General features: G+C 40.4%; 1 protein-coding gene across 50 annotated transcripts in view; it reads right to left on the reverse strand.

Annotated features, from left to right (window-relative positions):
• The window catches only part of HERC1 (HECT and RLD domain containing E3 ubiquitin protein ligase family member 1), a 112,328-nt gene that overhangs the window by 77,264 nt on the left and 14,832 nt on the right, over positions 1-20,232 (reverse strand). For all 50 annotated transcript variants that reach the window (XM_083712312.1, XM_083712281.1, XM_083712313.1 and 47 more), the window contains 15 exons: positions 17,892-18,847; positions 15,690-15,785; positions 14,713-14,907; positions 12,294-12,605; positions 11,318-11,414; positions 10,408-10,551; positions 9,394-9,521; positions 7,426-7,570; positions 7,147-7,318; positions 6,777-6,911; positions 3,658-3,823; positions 2,876-3,001; positions 1,755-1,976; positions 684-836; positions 41-173 (listed from right to left, as the gene is read on the reverse strand). In XM_083712312.1, the coding sequence (XP_083568438.1) occupies positions 41-173; positions 684-836; positions 1,755-1,976; positions 2,876-3,001; positions 3,658-3,823; positions 6,777-6,911; positions 7,147-7,318; positions 7,426-7,570; positions 9,394-9,521; positions 10,408-10,551; positions 11,318-11,414; positions 12,294-12,605; positions 14,713-14,907; positions 15,690-15,785; positions 17,892-18,821 (3,154 nt within the window). In that variant the 5' untranslated portion in view covers positions 18,822-18,847. The remainder of the gene's footprint in view (positions 1-40; positions 174-683; positions 837-1,754; positions 1,977-2,875; positions 3,002-3,657; positions 3,824-6,776; positions 6,912-7,146; positions 7,319-7,425; positions 7,571-9,393; positions 9,522-10,407; positions 10,552-11,317; positions 11,415-12,293; positions 12,606-14,712; positions 14,908-15,689; positions 15,786-17,891; positions 18,848-20,232) is intronic.

Below are 20,232 nucleotides of genomic sequence, written 5' to 3' on the forward strand. Positions count from 1 at the left end.
CATTGCTTATATTACACATGATCTAATAAGAAACACACACCTCTTAGTTTTTCCCCAACACTACCATTCCATGAACTCTCCTTCAGCAAAGTAGCAGAGCGGGAATAGATATCTGTAGCATGAGGCAGTAGAAGTTGAAGGTGCTTGTGCAGGAGCGACACACTACTTGAATTCTGGGAACAAAAGAAACATTCTAAATATGCTTTACAAATGGAAACCTGCAACAATATGTTGCAGCATGGAGTTTAGGGTTCAAGCCAACTAGCTATGGCCCTACTCCTGGAGACTCCATTCCATTACTTTGCCTCCCACACAATTTCTCCATTTTCCCTTCTAAAAGCTAGGCACCATTCTCTTGCCATTGAGTATGATCAGTTCTCGCTGGGATGATTTGGGCAGGGTTCTCCCCCTAGGTTTTTTTGAAAAAAGTTTTTTTGTACTGCAAATCTTGGGTTTTCCCTGAACTTGCTAATACTTCTCTCTTGCGCGTGAATTGTGTTGTTTTGGCTGCATAAGCACCACCACTTACCTCTGAACACTGAAAATAGGAGGGAATGATGAACTTCTGTTCACAGAATCAGATTTCTAAAAGTCAGAGCCAAATATCCTTATTGGTCCTTTTTGTTCCACCCATTATGGAGCAAGTATACTCAGCAATACATATGAAAAGTCACAGCACTAACCTCACTAACACTGTTGATATGACAATATGCCAGAAGTTGTTTCTGCAGGGAACACAACAGCTCATGTAGATGAGCAGGCTGGCTGTTTTCTGATGATGATGTTCCAAGTAAAAATTTGTCACTGTTCTTTTCCAGCTCCCCAAATGCTTGATCCTAGACAGTTACAAGAATAATCATGCACATTTCCATATCATTCTCATCTTTCTTATTTTTATAAACTATGGGTTCAATTAAGTCCCAGTCAAAGTGAAAGATCCATAGACCTAAGTTAGACATGTTTATTAACTTCAATGGGTCTAGGACTAGCATTAGATACAACCCTATGCTTTTGTTAATGGAAAGCCACTGGTAGTTTCCAGTAATAACTAAAAGTTTCAGTTTTGCCCCCAAATAAGCTGAAGGAAGAAGAGTCTGAAAGAAGTCCAATTAATACGCAACTTTAAAAAGAAAAAAAGGACCAAGCAGCTGGTAGCTTCTGCATATAAAAATGAGTTTTCAAGAACACAATAGAGGCACAAAACCTAGAGGCCAGGTTTGTGCCTCTATTGACTACTGCTTCAACACAATTTTTAAAGAATACTGTCATATTTGTGCTGGCAACATGATCCTAGCCAATCAGGAATCATGTAGTCAGTGCAATGATACTGCAGCACTATATAGTTGGATATGACTACATGGCAATGTCAAAAAGCCAATTCAGAGTGAGGACAATTACTTGCGCCCCTCACTCTGAATGGGTGATGGTTGTTGCATAGTTTATAGTCCCCACTGAAGTTGCTGTAAAGTGAGGGCGTTTTTGGGATGGGCAAATCCCTTTCCAATTCACCTCTGTCCTAGTTTATTGCATTAAATCAAGTTTGCAATTGGTTAAGTACTGTAGACCCGCCATTTTTCAAAAATCAAGCCATGGATCCCCTACTTTTGAAAAAATTGACATCACTATGGAAGTTTTTGTTATGTGAATGGTGCCACAGACCCCAGGAGGTCCGCAGAGCACCAATTGGGAACCACTGTATGAAACAATTCCAACTTAATTGGTATTCAGAAATAAAATTCAAATTCTAAGCTTACTGTATAAAATCCTAAATTTCGCAGAAGGGTCTTCATTAAAATTTCAGCCAGATGAGTATCTGGATGATTACTCTGGACATCATATGTTGGATCAGCAATAGTCCCATAGGCAATACAGAGTGAGGAAACATCTGGAGCATCAGATGGTGAGCTATAGCCAAGCAGGGAGGCTACATGAGTATGGTCCTGCAAACTCGTCAGAATAATATCCAATTGCATTCTCTGAAAAAATAAAAAATAGGCAATTTTCTTCATTTATAATTCTTAAGAGAGAAAAACCCAATTAGAAAATCAACATGAAAATGTTATTTTCATGAACAAGAAACTTGTTCAGGATCGAAGGGCAAACTGGAATATAATGGGCAACCAGATAGCACTTAATTTATATATTGTCACTGTGTGCAAGTAATATAATTTGTGTATCATATTTAGCAATGTTAACCTAATGTTTTGAATGATTAGGACATAATACTGGTAAATGTAACTTGTTCTTATAGTTGACTGAAAATAGCAAAATTAATTCTATAACTAGGAAAGTAACTATGCGCCTGAAGAAGAAATATAACTGTGCTTTCTTTCACAAGCTTCTTTGTTTCTATATCATTCAAACCATAGTTAGCAATTACATCTGAACTGCCAAACTATGGTTTAAGCGATTGTCCCAGAGTAGGATCTCATAATGGTTTAAGAAAAACCAAAGATACATTTCTCTGTATTGCAACTAGACGATGTTTGTATCAAACTTGTCCAGTAAAACTCTTTATTCACAAGCCCCACCTTGTTCCTAGTAGCGGTGTAGAGAACAGCTTCAGAATGGGAGCACAGTTCCAATACTACCCCCCTCTCCCAGCCTGCTAGAGTCTTCAGTCCAGCATCCTGTTGTGTGATCTCCCTGTAATTCAATTGGCCACCAGCAAAGTCACCCATTGTCCCTCTGACCCACATAATTTACATCTTACTCTGGAAACAAAATGAAGATCTTTTGGCTTACGTATCCCCAACCTACACACTACACAGCAGCATAGAGTTTATGTCCTCAGCCAAATAACACCATGTTAACCTCCATAGTGGCTACTATGGAAGCATGTTCAAGCAAATGCTAATTCCAAGAGACTTTTTACCTGCCCCTTTGACAGGCTCTCCCATCTGTCAGGACCTTGGGGTAGAAGGGAATGCAGCAATTCCATCCTCTCTCTCAATGGAGGCAGTAGCATTGTGGCTCCAACTGACAGAGTTTCAATTACAACCTAAGAAGTGGAATGAGAGGTTGCTGAGACTATTTCAACTTACCCTGGAAAGCATTTTTGAAACATTTTTGAAATTATAGCTCTGCAACTACTCTACACATTAGTTTCAATATATCAACTGAAAAGACTAGATGCCCATCCTTATCTCCTGGAATCATAGAATTGAGGAGTTGGAAGGGACCCCAAGGATCATCTAGTCCAAACCCTACAATGCAGGAATCTCAACTAAAGCATCAGTCACAGATGGCCATCCAACCTCTGCTTAAAGACATCCAATGGAGGACAGTCCACAACCTCCTGAGCGAGACTGTTCCACTGTTGAACAGCTCTCCTGCACAAGAGTAGGCATTCAGTGTACAACGGGGTGCAGGAGCAGTTATGTGTAAGTATTTTTGTATTTTAACAAACTTTGGGAATTCCCTAAGTTGGAGGGTGACTGTGAGTGTGGTGTTGCTTTGGGAACAAAGCTGTGGACACACACACTTTAGTTTCAGCTTAACAGAGTGTGATAAAACAGTCAGGTAAGTTAGAGAACTTGTGGCAGAATATTGATCTGAGTTTCTAGGTGTCAGATTTTTAGACTGCCTTCCCAACTTGAATTAATAGGGCACACAACCTAAAAACACAAGCAAGTCTGGTCCACTTTGGAGATTTACCTCCTGTATTTCATCTGGAACAGAAGAGTCCATCAATCTAAACAACAGATTCCGAAGCGGGCCAGCCTGCCTTCCAAGTATGCTTGTAGCTACTCCGCCAGCTAATGCAAGAGCAAGGTGGTTAGAGAGCAGCTTCAGACACAACTTCAGGAAATTGTGATGCTCCCTGAAAAACAAGGGATTGCCATTAACCCAGGCTTACCTGTGATCTCCAATTATTGCTATCAGGTACATTTTCTCTTCTACAGTACTCATGCCCAGCATCTGAACAAAACGTTTCACATATCACAATAGTCTTACAATGGTTTAGTTGCAGTTACAGATAGGTAGCCGTGTTGGTCTGCCATAGTCAAAACAAAAAAAATTCCTTCCAGTAGCACCTTAAAGACCAACTAAGTCAGTTCTTGGTATGAGCTTTCGTGTGTATCTGAAGAAGTGTGCATGCACACGAAAGCTCATACCAAGAACTGACTTAGTTGGTCTTTAAGGTGCTACTGGAAGGATTTTTTTTTGTTTTGACAATGGTTTAGTTGGTGTAGCTGTCACAATACAACCAAACAACATTAAGGGCTCAGCAACAGCATAGACAATGAGGAACACACCCCATGAAAACCCACCAGGACCCTTTGCTTTTAGCATTCAGGAGAAACAAAGCCTTTTTATTTCAGTGTCCCTTTGGCTTGTGGCTTTTCTGCTGTTCTGCTGAGACTGGCTTTTCTTCTGCTGTTTATTTGGTTTCATCCGGTTTTATCTGCTGCTGATTTCAACTGCTTTGCTTAAGAATGATTTTGCATTGGTTATTACTTTATTGTTATTTTAATTCTTTATCGTAGCAAACCTAACACCAGCTGGGCAGGAGTGGGATGTGACAGAGCAGTATAGCCACTGCTGCACCCAGTGAAATATTGCTATGAATTATGCTTAAGTTTGATAATAATGTTTATCATAAAGAAAGAACACCTCTGATTAAATGTGTGTGTGTGTGTGTGTGTGTGTGTGTGTGTGTGTATATATATATATATATGCAGGTTTTGGTGTCCTCGGGTGTCTTCCCGTGTAAAAGTTGGGGTGTCTAGGCGACGTTTCGACGAGGTCTCACTCGTCATCTTCAGGCTGGTGCTTTCGGCTTCTTGTTACTGGAACAGAGCGGGATCTCAATGTTTGAGTTCCTATAAATACTGTAGAGGGGGTGTGGTGTCTAGCCTCCAATGTTCTGGGCAGAGAGGAAGTTCCCAGGCTAGTGTGCCTTTTCTTCTTTTGTTCCTTAATTACTTGAGAGATACCTTGAGTGATTTCTTGAGTGATATCCTGAGTACCACTTAGGTGGGTCATTAGGTGTGGATTAGTTGCTAAAGTCTTTGTGTCTTGACCTCTTGAACTTTGTGAAGAGTTTTCCTGAGAAGATGGCTGTATTGCACTTAGTTGTGCTTTGGCTTGGCTTCGTGTATAGGGGCGAGCTGTGGTTTTGTGGCTTGTGTCAGCCAGATCTGTGTAGGGATTGCAGGGGGGTGCAGCATCCGGAGGTGCCACCATGGATTGGCTACTGGATGGTGTCAGTAATTCATCTGTGGAGAGGGTCTGGGTTTGGGTCTGGTGTGGTTGATTGGTGTTGGCGTTCTGTGTGCCTCTGGATCTGGTGTCAGTTTTTGTGGGGAGGGCTAATTTCCAGATGTCTGGCAAGCGGGATGTGTCGTCACGCTTGTTCATGTTGTGAGGGTGTTTCTCTATCTCGATGGCTTCCATGATTATTCTCTTGTGGTGATGTTCCGTGTTAAAGAGCAATTTGGAATCTGCAAAATTAATTTCGTGTCCTGTTTCTTTCATGTGTTGGAAAAGAGAGGAAGTTTTTTCTTCTTTTTTGACGGCATTCTTGTGTTCTGCGATACGTGCATTTATTCGTCTGTTTGTTTGTCCAATGTACGTGGCTGGGCAGACTTTGCAGGGTATTTCATAGATCCCTTGGTTTTCCAACTGGATTTTATCCTTGGGGTTTCTGAGGATATTGGCTATTTTTTGGTTGGTGCAAAAGGCTGTTTTGATATTGTGTTTATGGAGGATTTTGCTAATTTTATCTGTAGTGCCCTTGATATAAGGAAGGAGGGCCATGGAGGCTAGACACCACACCCCCTCTACAGTATTTATAGGAACTCAAACATTGAGATCCCGCTCTGTTCCAGTAACAAGAAGCCGAAAGCACCAGCCTGAAGATGACGAGTGAGACCTCGTCGAAACGTCGCCTAGACACCCCAACTTTTACACGGGAAGACACCCGAGGACACCAAAACCTGCATTCCTGTACCCGTGAAAATCTACGAAAGCAAATATATATATATATATATATATATATATATATATATATAGTTTCAATTGTATTTTCAGATTAATTTTCTTGAGTTGAGGGTTTAAATGTTTTCCCTACAAACATCTAAATGCCAATACCCTGAAAATGAGTTTTAAGAGGAGAGAGACTTTACAGTTGAAGAAGTTTCTAAGACTTTGCACACAGAGCTGATCAAATGTTGTTAGTTTTTCCACTTTCCCAGAAATAAGCTGACTCATTGGTCCTTCCATCCAGCCTGACGTAAAGAGCTACAGTAAAACTGAAAGAACCCTTCCAATTGCCCTTGGCAACCAACACCGTATTCCAAGTGAAGGAAAGATCCTGCTGGGTCCACACAGGCGCAAGCATTTGATGGCAAATCCCACCAAATGGGAGGTTTCAACTGCAGAGCTGCTTCCAGAGGTAACTGAACCAATATATCATGATGTCTGAAATAAGGGTGGTGTTATGCAGAAGCATTGGCTGCCTTCATGGTTTTTCCCACATTGTGATTTTTGCATAGCACACACACGGACACGGACACACACATATCATGATCAGTGATATATTGTCACGTCAAAAATTATGAAACTGATAAAACTATATTGACATCAAACCAGTTTTGGATGATAATATTGATACATATTGCCCAGCCCTAGTACTGTTGCACAAATCTGAACTCTCATTCTGGAAATGCAAGCCAAGACTTTCCATGCATGAATAATAATATTAATAATAATAAATAAATAAATAAATAAATAAATCAACAGGATAGCATATATGCCATATAAACAAATACCTTGAGGATGGGAAAGGAAGAGGCGGAATCTCACTGTTGATTTTGTCACAATACTGCTCAAGGAAAGAACGGAGGTGGGAGAAGGTACTTTCTTCAAGATCCACACAGTAAGGTCTGTGCCAGGCAACAACTTGTCTGCAAATCAAATAAAAGATGACCATGGAGCAAAAATTAAACATCAATCAAAATAAATAATGACTCATTAAAATAGAACAAGCTCTTCTTGCCAAGAATATATAAGTGAGGGGATCTGGTTAAGCACAAAACATTGTGATTCAAAGGCACCCTCACATGATGGAGCCAAGACCCATTCCGTTAGGTATGCATAAACGTTAAATGGTTTGGTTATTATTAGTATATAATTACTTACCTGTCTCTGGGAAGGGCTGTCCAGGCAAGACTATGGGATGTTCCAGCTGAAATCTGCTGAATTGCTACTCCATCTAAGCCACTCACTTTCTTTGGTTTTGTAATGGGCCCTGTGGAGTTCCCTTGGCCACACTGTCCCATGGAATTGTTACCCCAAGCATAAACTTCATTATCTAAACAAAAAGCAAGTAATAGTAATAATAACAGTTTTGAACACACTTGAAAACCAATGTGTTTTTGCCATAATAAGCTTTAGTATTACATAAGCATTATAGTTTACCATGAGAAAGTGCCAAACAGTGGCTGTCCCCAATTGAAATATCCACTATCCGCGTTGCAGCCAGCTCTTCAATCAGCTTGGGCCTGAGCGCTGTAGCTTCTGAAGACCCACATCCGAGACATGCACCACAGCCCCAAGCGTACACCTGGATCAAAATATACAGAATTTAATACACAAAATATCATTGTTATTAGTCCAAAAGCCCCATCTGCAATCCAGTTAGGATTGTCATACTGTTAACGAAATCTTGGTCACTAACTGATGACGAGTCAGTTAAATTTGCATACAGGAAAACACAATTACTCTGAAGCTGGTTATATTCTTTGTCTTTAGATGAAGCATATGAGTCACAGCAGGCATCATCTTGGAAGAGCTTTGCCAAGCAAAGACAACCTACCACACCCTAGGCCACCCCAAACCTCTATCACCACCAAGGAAATATAATAAGTGAATAGAAAGAGAATCCACACAAATGATGCTTACATATAACGCCACACATTCACTAAGTAGAAACCCCACACACCATCCTCCTCATTCCCCCTCTTTTCTTCCCAACGTAATACTGCATGCAACACTAATGTCTCACAACAAATGTAACTGATCTGTAGAAAACACAACTTGAAAAAAGATGCAATGCACGTATTTTTGTAAACTAAGAAATCTTTAATAAAAAAGTATGTTTTTAAAAAAAGAAATAAATTCACTTAAAAGGTGAATTGCAAGGTTTTAAAACTGCTTAGTTGTTAAAACGGCAATCAAAAGTTGCAGTCCTACACCAAACCATATATGGTTCTCAAATTCAAATGGATTTCCCATCCTCATTTCACACCAATGGAGAGAGAACTCCTCATGGGCATCCTGTGTAAGCACAGAGTACTGCAACCAAAATGAAGTGAAGCAAAGTAAAAAGACCCCCCGGGCATAGGTTTCAGTTTGCATACTGGGAATACTGCAAGCAATTGCTAGGTTTGGGAGGTGGTGATTCATAATTTCTATCTACAATCAATAAAATCCACATAGAACCAAACTGCATTCTCTTTCATTCTTCACCATTGAAGTGGAGGCTGACCGTTTTCTCTTCCGAGTTCTTACAAGAAAATCTAAGGTTTCAACAATGTTTCCCTTTGAAAGGATGTTAGATATCAACCATGTACACACAGCTGTTATTTAGGATGTGAGTTTTATTAGACTGCTATACAGTGGAACCTCTACTTATGTTCACCTCCGGTTACGTATCCTTCGGGATATATGCGTGGCAAACCCAGAAGTATTTTTCCAGGTTTTGCCCTGCACGCATACACAGAAGCACTAAACCGTGCCGCGCGCATGCGCTAAAGCAGCACCTCCGGATACGTACACCTTGGGATCCAACCAGAGCTCTGGAACGGATCTCGTGCACAACTGGAGGGACCACTGTATTTTAAGACTTTACTTTCCATTCCTTGATTATTTTTTAATACAGTGGAACCTCGGTTTTCGAACATAATCCATTCCAGACTTCCAAAACGTTCAAAAACAGAGGCGCAAAAGGCAGTTTGCCAAATCAATGGAGAAAATTGTGAAAAACAACAGATACACGCAGCAGAAGCCGTTCGACTTCTGAGGCGAGTTCAAAAATGGAAGCATTTACTTCCAGGTTTTTGGCGTTTGAAAACCGAAACATTTGGCAACAGAGATGTCCAAAAACCGAGGTACCACTGTATATCACTTTGGCTACTTTTAAAGTACAAAAACACACAACAACGGAAGAAGTACAGCAAAACACAAATGTCTTATTGTCAAACTTGCAAACACCCCCTTGCCTACAGTGAGTAGGCAGAGAAACGTTTGTAAACTTATTTAATTAATTTTCTTTTTTCCTCAGACTGCTGATAAACCACAAATGACTTGCACTGTTACAAATGGATAGTAAGAATGGTTTCTGGGCTAGGAACTTTTGTGAAATTGGCAATGCTGCTTGCATCTTACCTGCCCCGTTGAGGTTAGAGCAAGTGAAGACTGACTTCCTGCACAAACTTTCCGAATGAACATTCCCTGTAGGGCTTCTATAACTTTAGGTTTGTACACTCTGTTGGTGTCACCATGACCAAGTTTGCCTGTTGGGATCATAGACAAGAAATCAATAATGTTTATGTTGCCTCCTGCACCTCTTGGGCCATTCAATGACCACAAATCTAACATAATCTGCAGTTTTAAACTGGAAATATTTAAAGTGAACTGCAAACAAAATTTATCATCACAGCTACAATTTAACGAAGAAACCTCTCCAAATACATATAAGGACATGAATTATTACCACATACTAGTTTACTGATTTATGGTACAACCCATAAACTCAAAGAGACCACACAATCTTCTACCACGGCCAGCAACACACACACAGAGAGAGAGAGAGAGAGTTGTGAGAGGAGCCTTCACAAAGCCTGCAGATCTAAGCATCATAGCAACAGAGGTATGGACCATCATCCACAGCCCCATAAACCATGGCTTATGAAGCTGCAACAGCATGTTCCTCCCACACCCAGGCTTATATTAAGCCATGTTACATTTGAATGTGGGAATGCAAGATCCTGACTTCATCAAGTCAGAGTTGCCTCTCATGGTCAAACCAGGAAACTATGGATTGAACTGAGATAACAAACCAGGATAACCAGCCAGGATATTAGCTGAAATTGCCAGTCCCCCACTTTAGACACAAATAAGCCTAGCACAAGCTGGTGTGTAGATAGGAAAGGAAGAGTAGGGTGAGAAAGGAGCATATGACTACAGCAAATGGTCACCACTTTGTCAACCATGGTTTCTGAAACCATGGGCGACCATCCAAATGAAGCCATTGGCTGTTTCTGCACTTGAATATGGCCAGAAAGGCAGAACAAGAAGCGGAGGTTTTATGGACCTTCTGCCCCCACCATGCCCTTAACAGATGATGTTCTGTACAATCTCAAGCACAACCTAGGAGAAATTGCATGGAAAAAACATTACCATTATCTCCTCCTCCAAATGACCAAACTGTTCGCCCATCTTTGGATAAAGCTATGGTGTGCGAACTGCCACAAGAAACCTCTCCGACATTGCTAATATCTTTTACTAAAGTTGGAATGTTACGGCTGTTGCTGTCTCCATGACCTTGGAAAGAAAGAAAAAGGAAACATTATTTATGCATTAAAGAAAATAATAATTATTTCTGTCAACATGAAAACTTGGGTTATGTAGTAAAGAAAATAAATTTCTCACCAAAGATGAATGCATTACACTTATTATCATCAGCATCAGCATCTCTTACCCACCCTTCACCAGAAGATCTACAGCATGTTACAGCATATAAAAGCACAATTAAAACAGTTTAGAACTGTTTTAGTGAACACTTTGAGCCAGTATACATGTAGTAAACACCCAAGAAACAGTTTTAACAGTTTATTATTATTAATTAAATGTGTATACAGTCCTGTACTGTCCTATCAATGATCAACAAAAAATAAAAACCCTAGACTTATGAGTAAAGATACAAGAAACATGCATGATAAATAGTATACCATTAAATCAAAGTGTGTCTTGCTACTATTTAGCTCTGTCCAATTACTTGGTTAAAAGTTTATAGTAAAGTTTATTTTGTACAGGCAGCGACCATTTTGCATGGGGGTACTGTTCCCAGCCCCGGTGTGTGTCAACAGAATACTTATAAGCATGTCCCACCCTGTTTCACCTTCATTTTGCCGCCTTCCGGGTCCAAAAGGACCCAAGTGATTGAGCATCAATTGGACGTGCCTAAAATGGTTGCCACCTGTACTGTCTTACATAAATCCCAGTACCTTTCTTTAACGTTAGATTTTATTTCAATGAAATATTAATTATATTCCTAAAATCACTGGGCAAGTCAAACTGTTTCCATTACCTAGTCTACCAAAGTCTCCTTCTCCCCACGTATATAATTCACCATCTTCTGTGACAGCGGCACTGTGCCGGTATCCAGCTGACACACATACCACGACCTGCATTGCATGCAAAGGGAAGAGAGAGTTAAAACTAAACTGTTAATGGAAATGCTGCTTTCAACACAGGAGACAAAATGAGACTTTCCTCATTCCTCTCCCCTTCCCCGTGAACTCTACAAGGAAGAGAGACCTGAACCAAGGCCTTGTAACTGCCACTAATCACAAAGCCTCAAATTTCAGCTGAAGTCGGTCCAAATTCAGAAAAACCACTCAAATGCCAAACCAAACATGAAAGTCCCTACACATCCTTCTGTATGGCTCCAAGCAGCAGGTGTCTTGGGCTTGCCACAAGCATCAATCCACTCAAGGTGAACATCCCCGTAACAGAGCCAAACTCTCACAGCCATGACTGGCACCATCATTCTACATGCCTGGCCTGACTCAAGTGGCAAGTCCAATACCAACATTACACCACTGTCAGCTGGAAGCATTTTTCGCCAGCCTTCACACAAAGTGAATAACCTACTTTATGGTTTTATGATAAGCACATTTCTTCTGGTATTTCTAATTCACTGTAACCCCTCGCCCACAGTATATAAATGTTTTAAATAAATAAATTAGTATGACTGCAGCTTTCTCGACAGCACCAAAAGCTCGAATCATGCTTAAAGGCCAGTTGGGTTAGGGTAGTCATTTCTTAACACTCAAAGAGGATGTGGAAGGTGCCTCCTAAGCCAGCCCCCAGCTCAATCTTGATTTTGGAAAACATTCTGCCTCCCTGTGGATTGAAAGGAGAGAACTGTTTCCACACCATGGTCCAAAGCAATAAGGGACAAAGGCAAAAATGGATAACAAGAAACCTTAAAACACATGAAGTCTCCAAAGCAACACTATGAAAGAAGGAAAGTGCCATTCAGTTCCTTTGTGTAAGCATACCTTTCCTTGCAAAGGGCCCTGGATAAGTTTTGGATATTTCTGCGTTGAGCTATTTCCATGGCCCAATTTCCCATAGTCACCATCACCCCAGCTGAAGACTTCTCCTTCTGTGGTGAATGCTAATGTGTGGCCATCAGAACCTTTAGATGATGACACCTTTTTGATAGATCTGTGAGGCTCAAAAGTCAGCTTCTTCAGTGTAGATTGATTGTTGGAATCGCCCAGTCCCAACCTGCCATAACTGCCTTTGCCACAAGCTCGAACAGAGCCATCTGTAGATATTACAAATGTACAGTACTGGCCAGCTTCAATCTATTGTGGGAAGAAAATTAGAGAACATTAAAAATAATTTATTTAGAACAAGGGATCCATATATAGCTCAGGAACCACAAACTTGTAGCATGCATTTTTCACATTTGGCAGTGATATACAAAGTTTTTCAACAGTGAAAGCTTCATCTCTTCTTTTTCACTACACCGATAACACACATACAAACAAAATCCCCAGTCACCTGGTCAGAAGTTAAAAAAGATTTAGAAATTTGGTCAAAATAGAAGCTTTCCTTGTTGGGTCGAATTGCAGCTATAAAGATGAATGTATTGCCAAAAATGTTATTTTTGTTTCAAACTTTGCAGATTGTGGACAAGATGGATTGTTTCAAGAAGTGGCAGAGAGACATCTCTAAATTTGTCTGGCAGGGCAAAAAGCCCAGAATAAAATTTAAAATATTAACTGATGCAAAGGAAAGAGGTGGGTTTGCCCTGCCAGACATTAAGCTTTACTATGAATCAGCAGCATTCTGCTGGTTGAAAGATTGGCTGCTTCTTGAGAACACTGACATTTTGGATTTAGAAGGTTTCAATAACGCTTTTGGGTGGCATGCATATTTATGGTACGATAAGGTTAAAGCCCATAGAGCATTCAAAAATCATATTGTCAGGAAAGCGGTGTTTAATGTCTGGACAAGATACAAAGACTTACTGGAAAGCAAGACCCCAAGGTGGTTGTCACCTTTGGAAGCTAAGGCTCTGAAAAGACTCAATATGGAGGCCAAGTGGCCGAAATATTGGGAGATATTAGAACAAGAAGGAGATATATTGAAATTGCAGAGTTTTGAGAAATTAAAAGATAAAGTGCGAGATTGGTTGCATTATTATCAAATTAGAGAGGCCTATAAATTGGATAAAAAAATAGGCTTCCAAGTGGAAAAATCAAAATTGGAAACAGAACTGTTAGAACCGAAAACTAAGATACTGTCAAGAATGTATAACTTGCTGTTAAAATGGAATACACAGGATGAAACGGTCAAATCAGCTATGATTAAATGGGAGCAGGACATTGGTCATAACATTATGTTTGCTGACTGGGAACAGTTGTGGACCACCGGTATGAAATTTACGGCATGTAATGCCTTAAGAGAGAATATTATGAAAATGATTTATAGGTGGTACATGACCCCGGTCAAGCTTGCAAAAATTTATCATTTGCCTGATAATAAATGTTGGAAATGTAAAGAAACTGAGGGAACATTCTTTCACCTTTGGTGGACGTGCCCAAAGTTTAAGGCTTTCTGGGAAATGATCTATAATGAACTGAAAAAGGTATTTAAATATACCTTCCTTAAGAAACCAGAGGCCTTTCTCTTGGGCATTGTCGGCCAACTGGTGCCAAAGAAAGACAGAACATTCTTTATGTATGCAACAACTGCAGCAAGAATACTCATTGCAAAATACTGGAAGACACAAGATTCGCCCACCCTGGAAGAATGGCAGATGCAAGTGATAGACTACATGGAGATGGCAGAAATGACTGGCAGAATCCGAGACCTGGGAGAAGAGTCGGTGGAAGAGGACTGGAAGAAGTTTAAAGACTATTTGAACAAATATTGTAAAATGTTTGAATGTTAAAAAGACGTTGGATATAAAGACAATATGGCATTAGTGACATAGTCAAAAGGAGTATGCAAAAAAGTGTGAAAAAGAAAGCGGGAAAAGACCAGAGTAATGTTATGTCAAATGTATATTAAGTGGTATAAGGGACTAAGTTATAAAGATTAGGTAAAAAATGATATGGAAAGAGAAGAAAAACTGGAGACATAATAGGTTGAAACATCTAATTATAAACGAGGTTTGAAAGAGGGTCAGAATTTGCTGAACTTGATTGTGTAAAGGGGAACACAAAAAAGGGAGATGTGAGGAAGTCAAGAAAGAGGGTTATAGAACTATGAAGTTAAAAATTGGATTTCTTTTTTGTTTCTTTTAAATGTTTTTATTCGGTTTTTTTTCTTTTTTTTTCTTTCTTTTTCTTTTTTGATATATCTGTTTTTGTTGTATGTCTGTCTTACTTATGTTTCTGTTTTGTAAAATCTCAATAAATATCTATTAAAAAACAGCAACAAACAAAAACCCCAGTCACTCACTGTCTGAGCATCAGAAAAACTTGGAGCCAACTTGGGCTGAAGAATTTTCTCTTGTGTTCCTTCCACAAGTTGGTGACTGCTGTTACTGCCCCAAACATACACTTCACAGGTCTCAGAAACAACAGGAGCATCTCCCGTCTGAATGCTGTCTGGACTGGCACATGTCCTAGAGTAGTCTGAAGCCATGCGACAAACCTAGCAAAATAGAAATACATTTCAGGAGACAGAAGGAATGCTGTGCTCAGTTATCATGTTATCACTTTATTTCAAGCACCAAGTCTAGATTCAAATGGGACTACATGTCCAATCTGTAAATTACACACAGTATTCTGAAGACTAACAGCTAGCAATCACAAGTGGGGTGAGAGCTACTGCCCTCAGGTCCTGCTTGCAGGCTTCCCAGAGGCATCTGGTTAGCCATTGTGAAAACAGGATGCAGGACACTGGGCTGTGATCTTGTGTTCTTGATCACAAAACTAAATATGATGGTCCAGGATGGGAAATAAAGATATTACAACACTTGGACTAGGTGGCACTTGGGGTTCCTTTTCCCTCTATAATTCTGTGATCTGCTGCTTAGCTTTCCACTTAATGCTTCCCTTTTGTAGAATGGGAGTCACATATTATACTCCATTGCTTTCTCATAGCCCTCAGCATGAGCCAAGAGCACCTTCCTGACCAAATCAAACAGCACAGGCACATCAACAGCTGTTCTCCGAGACTGCCCTCACCTCTGAAATTCCTTTTTTATATATTTTTTATTCTGCTACTCTTTTATTAAACTCATAAATGCTTTGAGCCTTGGATAGAGGTGGGATAGAAATTCAGGTAAACAGCAAGACAAAATATAGGGTAGAAATCCATGGAAGCACTGGGACAACATCAGTGTGACTATTTTGGGGTGAGAAATACACAACCTGAAGAATGCAGATTTAAAGAAAGAAACTACTCTTTAATTAAAGGTTAGATAGACATACCTCCTCGAAAAGGCACAAAGCTGCCTCATACAGAGAGCATAAACCTTCAGATGTTCTTGTTGGCTCCCTCCATTGACTTCGATCAGCAGACGAGCCCTGCAAAGTAAAACATCACAGAGGAAATAATGTCACTGCACACAGTTATTTTATCCTCTATGAAAAGATTAGACTATTTCCCTAAATAAAACCAAAAAGAACATGGTTTCCTTCAAAACAACTACTTTCTTGGTACTTTCTCAAGTGCTGAAATAAGCATATGCACATTCCTGCCATCATCCTTAAGACAGGTTATAAAATCCCCAAGGTGAAGGCAAACACACAATGTGGCATGGGCTAAAGCTACCCAGAAGCTTCTGGCTCAGAGTCCCCTTGTCACAGGTCAGGCTCTTAACTATACACCAAATACACCAAGCTGCTCAAAAGGAGCAGTTTAGAAGCATTCCTGCTAGTAAAACAAAGGCAAAGAACAAAAACACTCCAAGATAAATGTTTAATTCATGTTTTTGAAAAATGAAAAACAAGCCAATTACTAATAAAATCTGCTTCACAAGTTTTGCATTTTGCATACTTTAAAACCACTGGGGGGTTGTATAAGATTACACATCCCCCTCCAATTGTTGAATACATTTATCCATGCAATGAGCTGAAACTCACAAAGAAAAGTGAGCCATTTGACAAACATTTCAAAACAAAGGGGCATGTCAGGGTTGAAAATGTGCACATATGAGGAAGGGGGGAAAGGATTGCAACCACTTGGTCAAACCACTGGATGCTTCTGTTTAAGTCTGCCTAACATCTTCATATTGGGAGTGAAAATTGGGCCTACATATGGAAGTGCCCTTTGAGTGTGATCTCATTCCCTATTCTCAACCAGTATCTCACAGAAAATATAAAGCCACAATTGAGTCCCCATCTCCCCAAGCAATGAAACTACACAGTATGTGGGTAACCATTATTATTTCATAGTTTAAGAATAAGCCTTTAATTTGCAGCCCTACTACCAACATTTTTAAGTTAGTTACAATTTTGTTGGATCTTTAAAATAGTACCGTGAAGGGAATCACAGGTTTGAATTAACAAGTGTAATTTTCAGAGAAGAATGAAGGAGACAATTAAACTTTAATTTGCTTCCTCTAAATAAGCAGAAGTGGTGGGCAGAAGTATCACAGAAAAAAAATCTCAAGGAAGTATTTTTTAAAAACAAAAATCTTAAAACCCTTTATTATTGAATTACTGGATTGTTCCAGCTAGCTTTATTTGCAATGAATAATTACTACTACTTAGCAGTGTTACAAGTTGCTCTTGACATTGTCTATCATTTCTGTTTAATCAAAATGACTGAAGTTAAAGCCTATACAAATATTCAAGTATGTTAAAGTTAAAGACAAATCAATCCCAGTTCAGATATTCCTGATACTGTCATGCAGACTTCCTTTTGCACTGTGTTTTCCTGACACAGGGACGCGGGTGGCGCTGTGGGTTAAACCACAGAGCCTAGGACTTGCCGATCGGAAGGTCTGTGGTTCGAATCCCTGTGACAGGGTGAACTCCCGTTGCTCTATCTCAGCTCCTGCCCACCTAGGAGTTTGAAAGCACATCAAAGTGCAAACGGAAAGGTAAACGGCGTTTCCGTGTGCTGCTCTGGTTCGCCAGAAGCGGCTTAGTCATGCTGGCCACATGACGCAGAAGCTGTACGCCGGCTCCCTCGGCCAATAAAGCGAGATGAGCGCCGCAGCCCCAGAGTCGGACACGACTGGACCTAATGGTCAGGGGTCCCTTTACCTTTACCCTTCCTGACACAGGTTTGTGCTTTAAAATGCCATGTCAGAGAATTTTTTTTTTCATCCTGGTGCTTTACCTGGGAAAAATCATGTTACCACTGAATCAGAATAAATGGCAATGTATGGAAAACCTGACTGCCATTTGCTCCAATTTAGCACTAAAACGTGGGTTTCCCCAGGGAAAACACTGTAACGGGGTGGGGGGGAACATGTTCACACACAGAGCTCTAATGCATGGACCTGGGCTTAGAAACATGACATAAAATGCAGTCTGGATGAGCCCTAAGTATAACTCATGCCAATCCAGGCACACAGGAACTCCAAAACTTCTATAAATCTCAATGATGCAGTGAATCTGTTAATGGAAGAAAGAGCCAAGATTTAAGAAAATCAATTTGAAGCAAACATTCTGCATACATACCAATGACCGCCTCATTTGCATCAATATGTTCATGAAACAATCAAAACTGATCATCCCCTCCTGTGTATGCAGCATTTTGTTCTTCTCCATTGTGTTGACCACGGCTGATGCACTTAGTGCCATTTCAATCCATTCCAGGAGATACCGAAGTGACCCACGCTGAGCAGCCAAGCCAAGCAGCAACTCAGAAGCTAACCTCCGTCCAAGAGTATCTGCTCCAGAGTTGGGAATCGTTACTCCTTTAAGAAATGTTGTTACCTGAGACAGGCAGTCCAGACCCATTGGTGGGATTTTACTTTCATTAGCTAGAGATAAAGGTGGCAAAGAGCTCACAACCTCTATCGCAGTGTGGATAACATCATTGCAAAGGCTAATCCCAGGTCCTGAAGCAGGCATCATCCAGCTTTGCCGTAACAGTGCAAATAACAGGCTCAGTCCAGTCCGGACCCCCATTTCTATTAGCGCGTCTGTACTTGACCTTGGCCGCTCACTAACGGAATGGATGTCTGTTGACCCAGAACTGCTTTCTGGAGAATGCTGCTGCTGTTTCACCTTGCCTTTATCATGATATTTATTAGAAAGTGCATAAAAGATGCGTTGTAACACAAGCAAACGTTTGCGAAGTGCTCCAGCAAATGGAGAGTCTGAGCACACCATCTTAGCCAGAGCCAGCTGGCTGCTAAGAAGGGCGTCCAAATAGTGGTCCTGTTCATCGCTTGATAAGGACTCCCGTTCAAAATCTGGTAGCTGAGGTCCTTTGAGACAGAGAACCTGCTGAGGCAATGGTACTACTTCTTTATTACTGACTAATTTAGCATATAAGATGGAGACTCCTTCCCTTGTAGCAATAGATTCACTATCTTCTGTGATCCAAGAGCTATTTAGATGTTCAAGCCATTTCAGCTTCACTGGTGGAACCATGGCTGCCATGTTGGTTTATTCACCTGCCATTAGTCCTACAAATAGAAAAGAAGATATTTATTAAACAAACAATGGCCTAGTTGTACAAAAATCCAGTTTTTAAAGATGAACACTGGACACAGGTCCATAAATTATCTGCTTAATGCTTATTTAAAGTTGAGGAGAAAAGGGTTACATGCCACTGTTCTCCCTGAATTAAGGATTGTTGATATTTGAAGCTGAGCATAAGCTCATCCATGATTTTAGGGAAATCTGCTGTGATAGTATGTAAAGCATTACCCAAAGCTTCTTCCATAAACACGCACAATTTTGCTCCTCAAAAACCTACCAATAATGCCCTCAAAAGAATGGGTCAAGATACACATTCACAAGAGGTTTTTAAGGACTATAATTGTTAAGTATAGCAAGCAATGTTCTCAGAATTGGTAGCAATAAAGAGCACCTTCTAGTTGTAAACTCTCATAACCTCCAGCTACAAGGATAACCACATGGATAGCGCTCTTTCCAAAATAAGATTAAACAACGCTTACAATCATGAAGGCATACCACTGCAGCAAAAAGAAAGAAAGTTAGCACATTGCTATTCTGCCATTTGGTGACTATGGTTTATAAACCAGGCTTGCTGGATGAAACCACATACTGGTGTCCTGCTTCTAGTGATGGCTGGACAGATGCCTCCAGGAAGCTAACAAGAAGGGTGTGGAGGCAACAACCCTTCTCAACAGGCTGTTGCCAGGTTCTGGTAGTTCAGAGGAACAATGCTTCTGAAGGCAGCAATTTCCTTGGTACTATGACCAGTAGCCACACACAGATCTATTCTCTATTCATTTCCCTACTCCTTTAAGTTTACCATTAATCAGAACCAACAGGAAAACCTGAATCCATGAAATGAAAACTGATAGTCAAGCAACTTTTGATTATCACTTTCCTACAACTGGCACTCCCATGGCTGTCAAGCAAAGAAGCAATGACCAAGAGTGGACTAACAGGTACCAAGTCTCCCACTTTGTCTCCCTTGGTGCCCGATGCCTAGAACACCCACCGGAGTTCTATTTGATGCAACTTCTTCCAAGTCCCTCCTCAAAAGCACCCTTCTTTTGTGGCTTCTCTGGCTATTAATCCTCAAAACTCTCCACCAAGTACACGCAACTGCATTTGCCTCTTTCAATCCCACTGCATATGCCCCCTTTCCTCTCAGTTGTCTTCTCCACTGTCAAATCCAGATTCTAAGAGGCTCAAGGGATCCGCTACCTGTTCTTTTGCTTTTGATACCCTACTGAGTGCCATATACATCAATGGTGCAAAAAAAATAATTATAGCAACAACCACTATTACTTTAGCTCTATTTTGATTTCCTTCGGCTAACCATAATATTATAGCAGTAGTTAATGCAAAATACACTGAAGGGAGTACTAGCTTT

The sequence above is a fragment of the Podarcis gaigeae genome, assembly GCF_964106915.1.
Source record: "Podarcis gaigeae genome assembly, chromosome: 14".
Lineage (NCBI taxonomy): Eukaryota > Metazoa > Chordata > Lepidosauria > Squamata > Lacertidae > Podarcis > Podarcis gaigeae.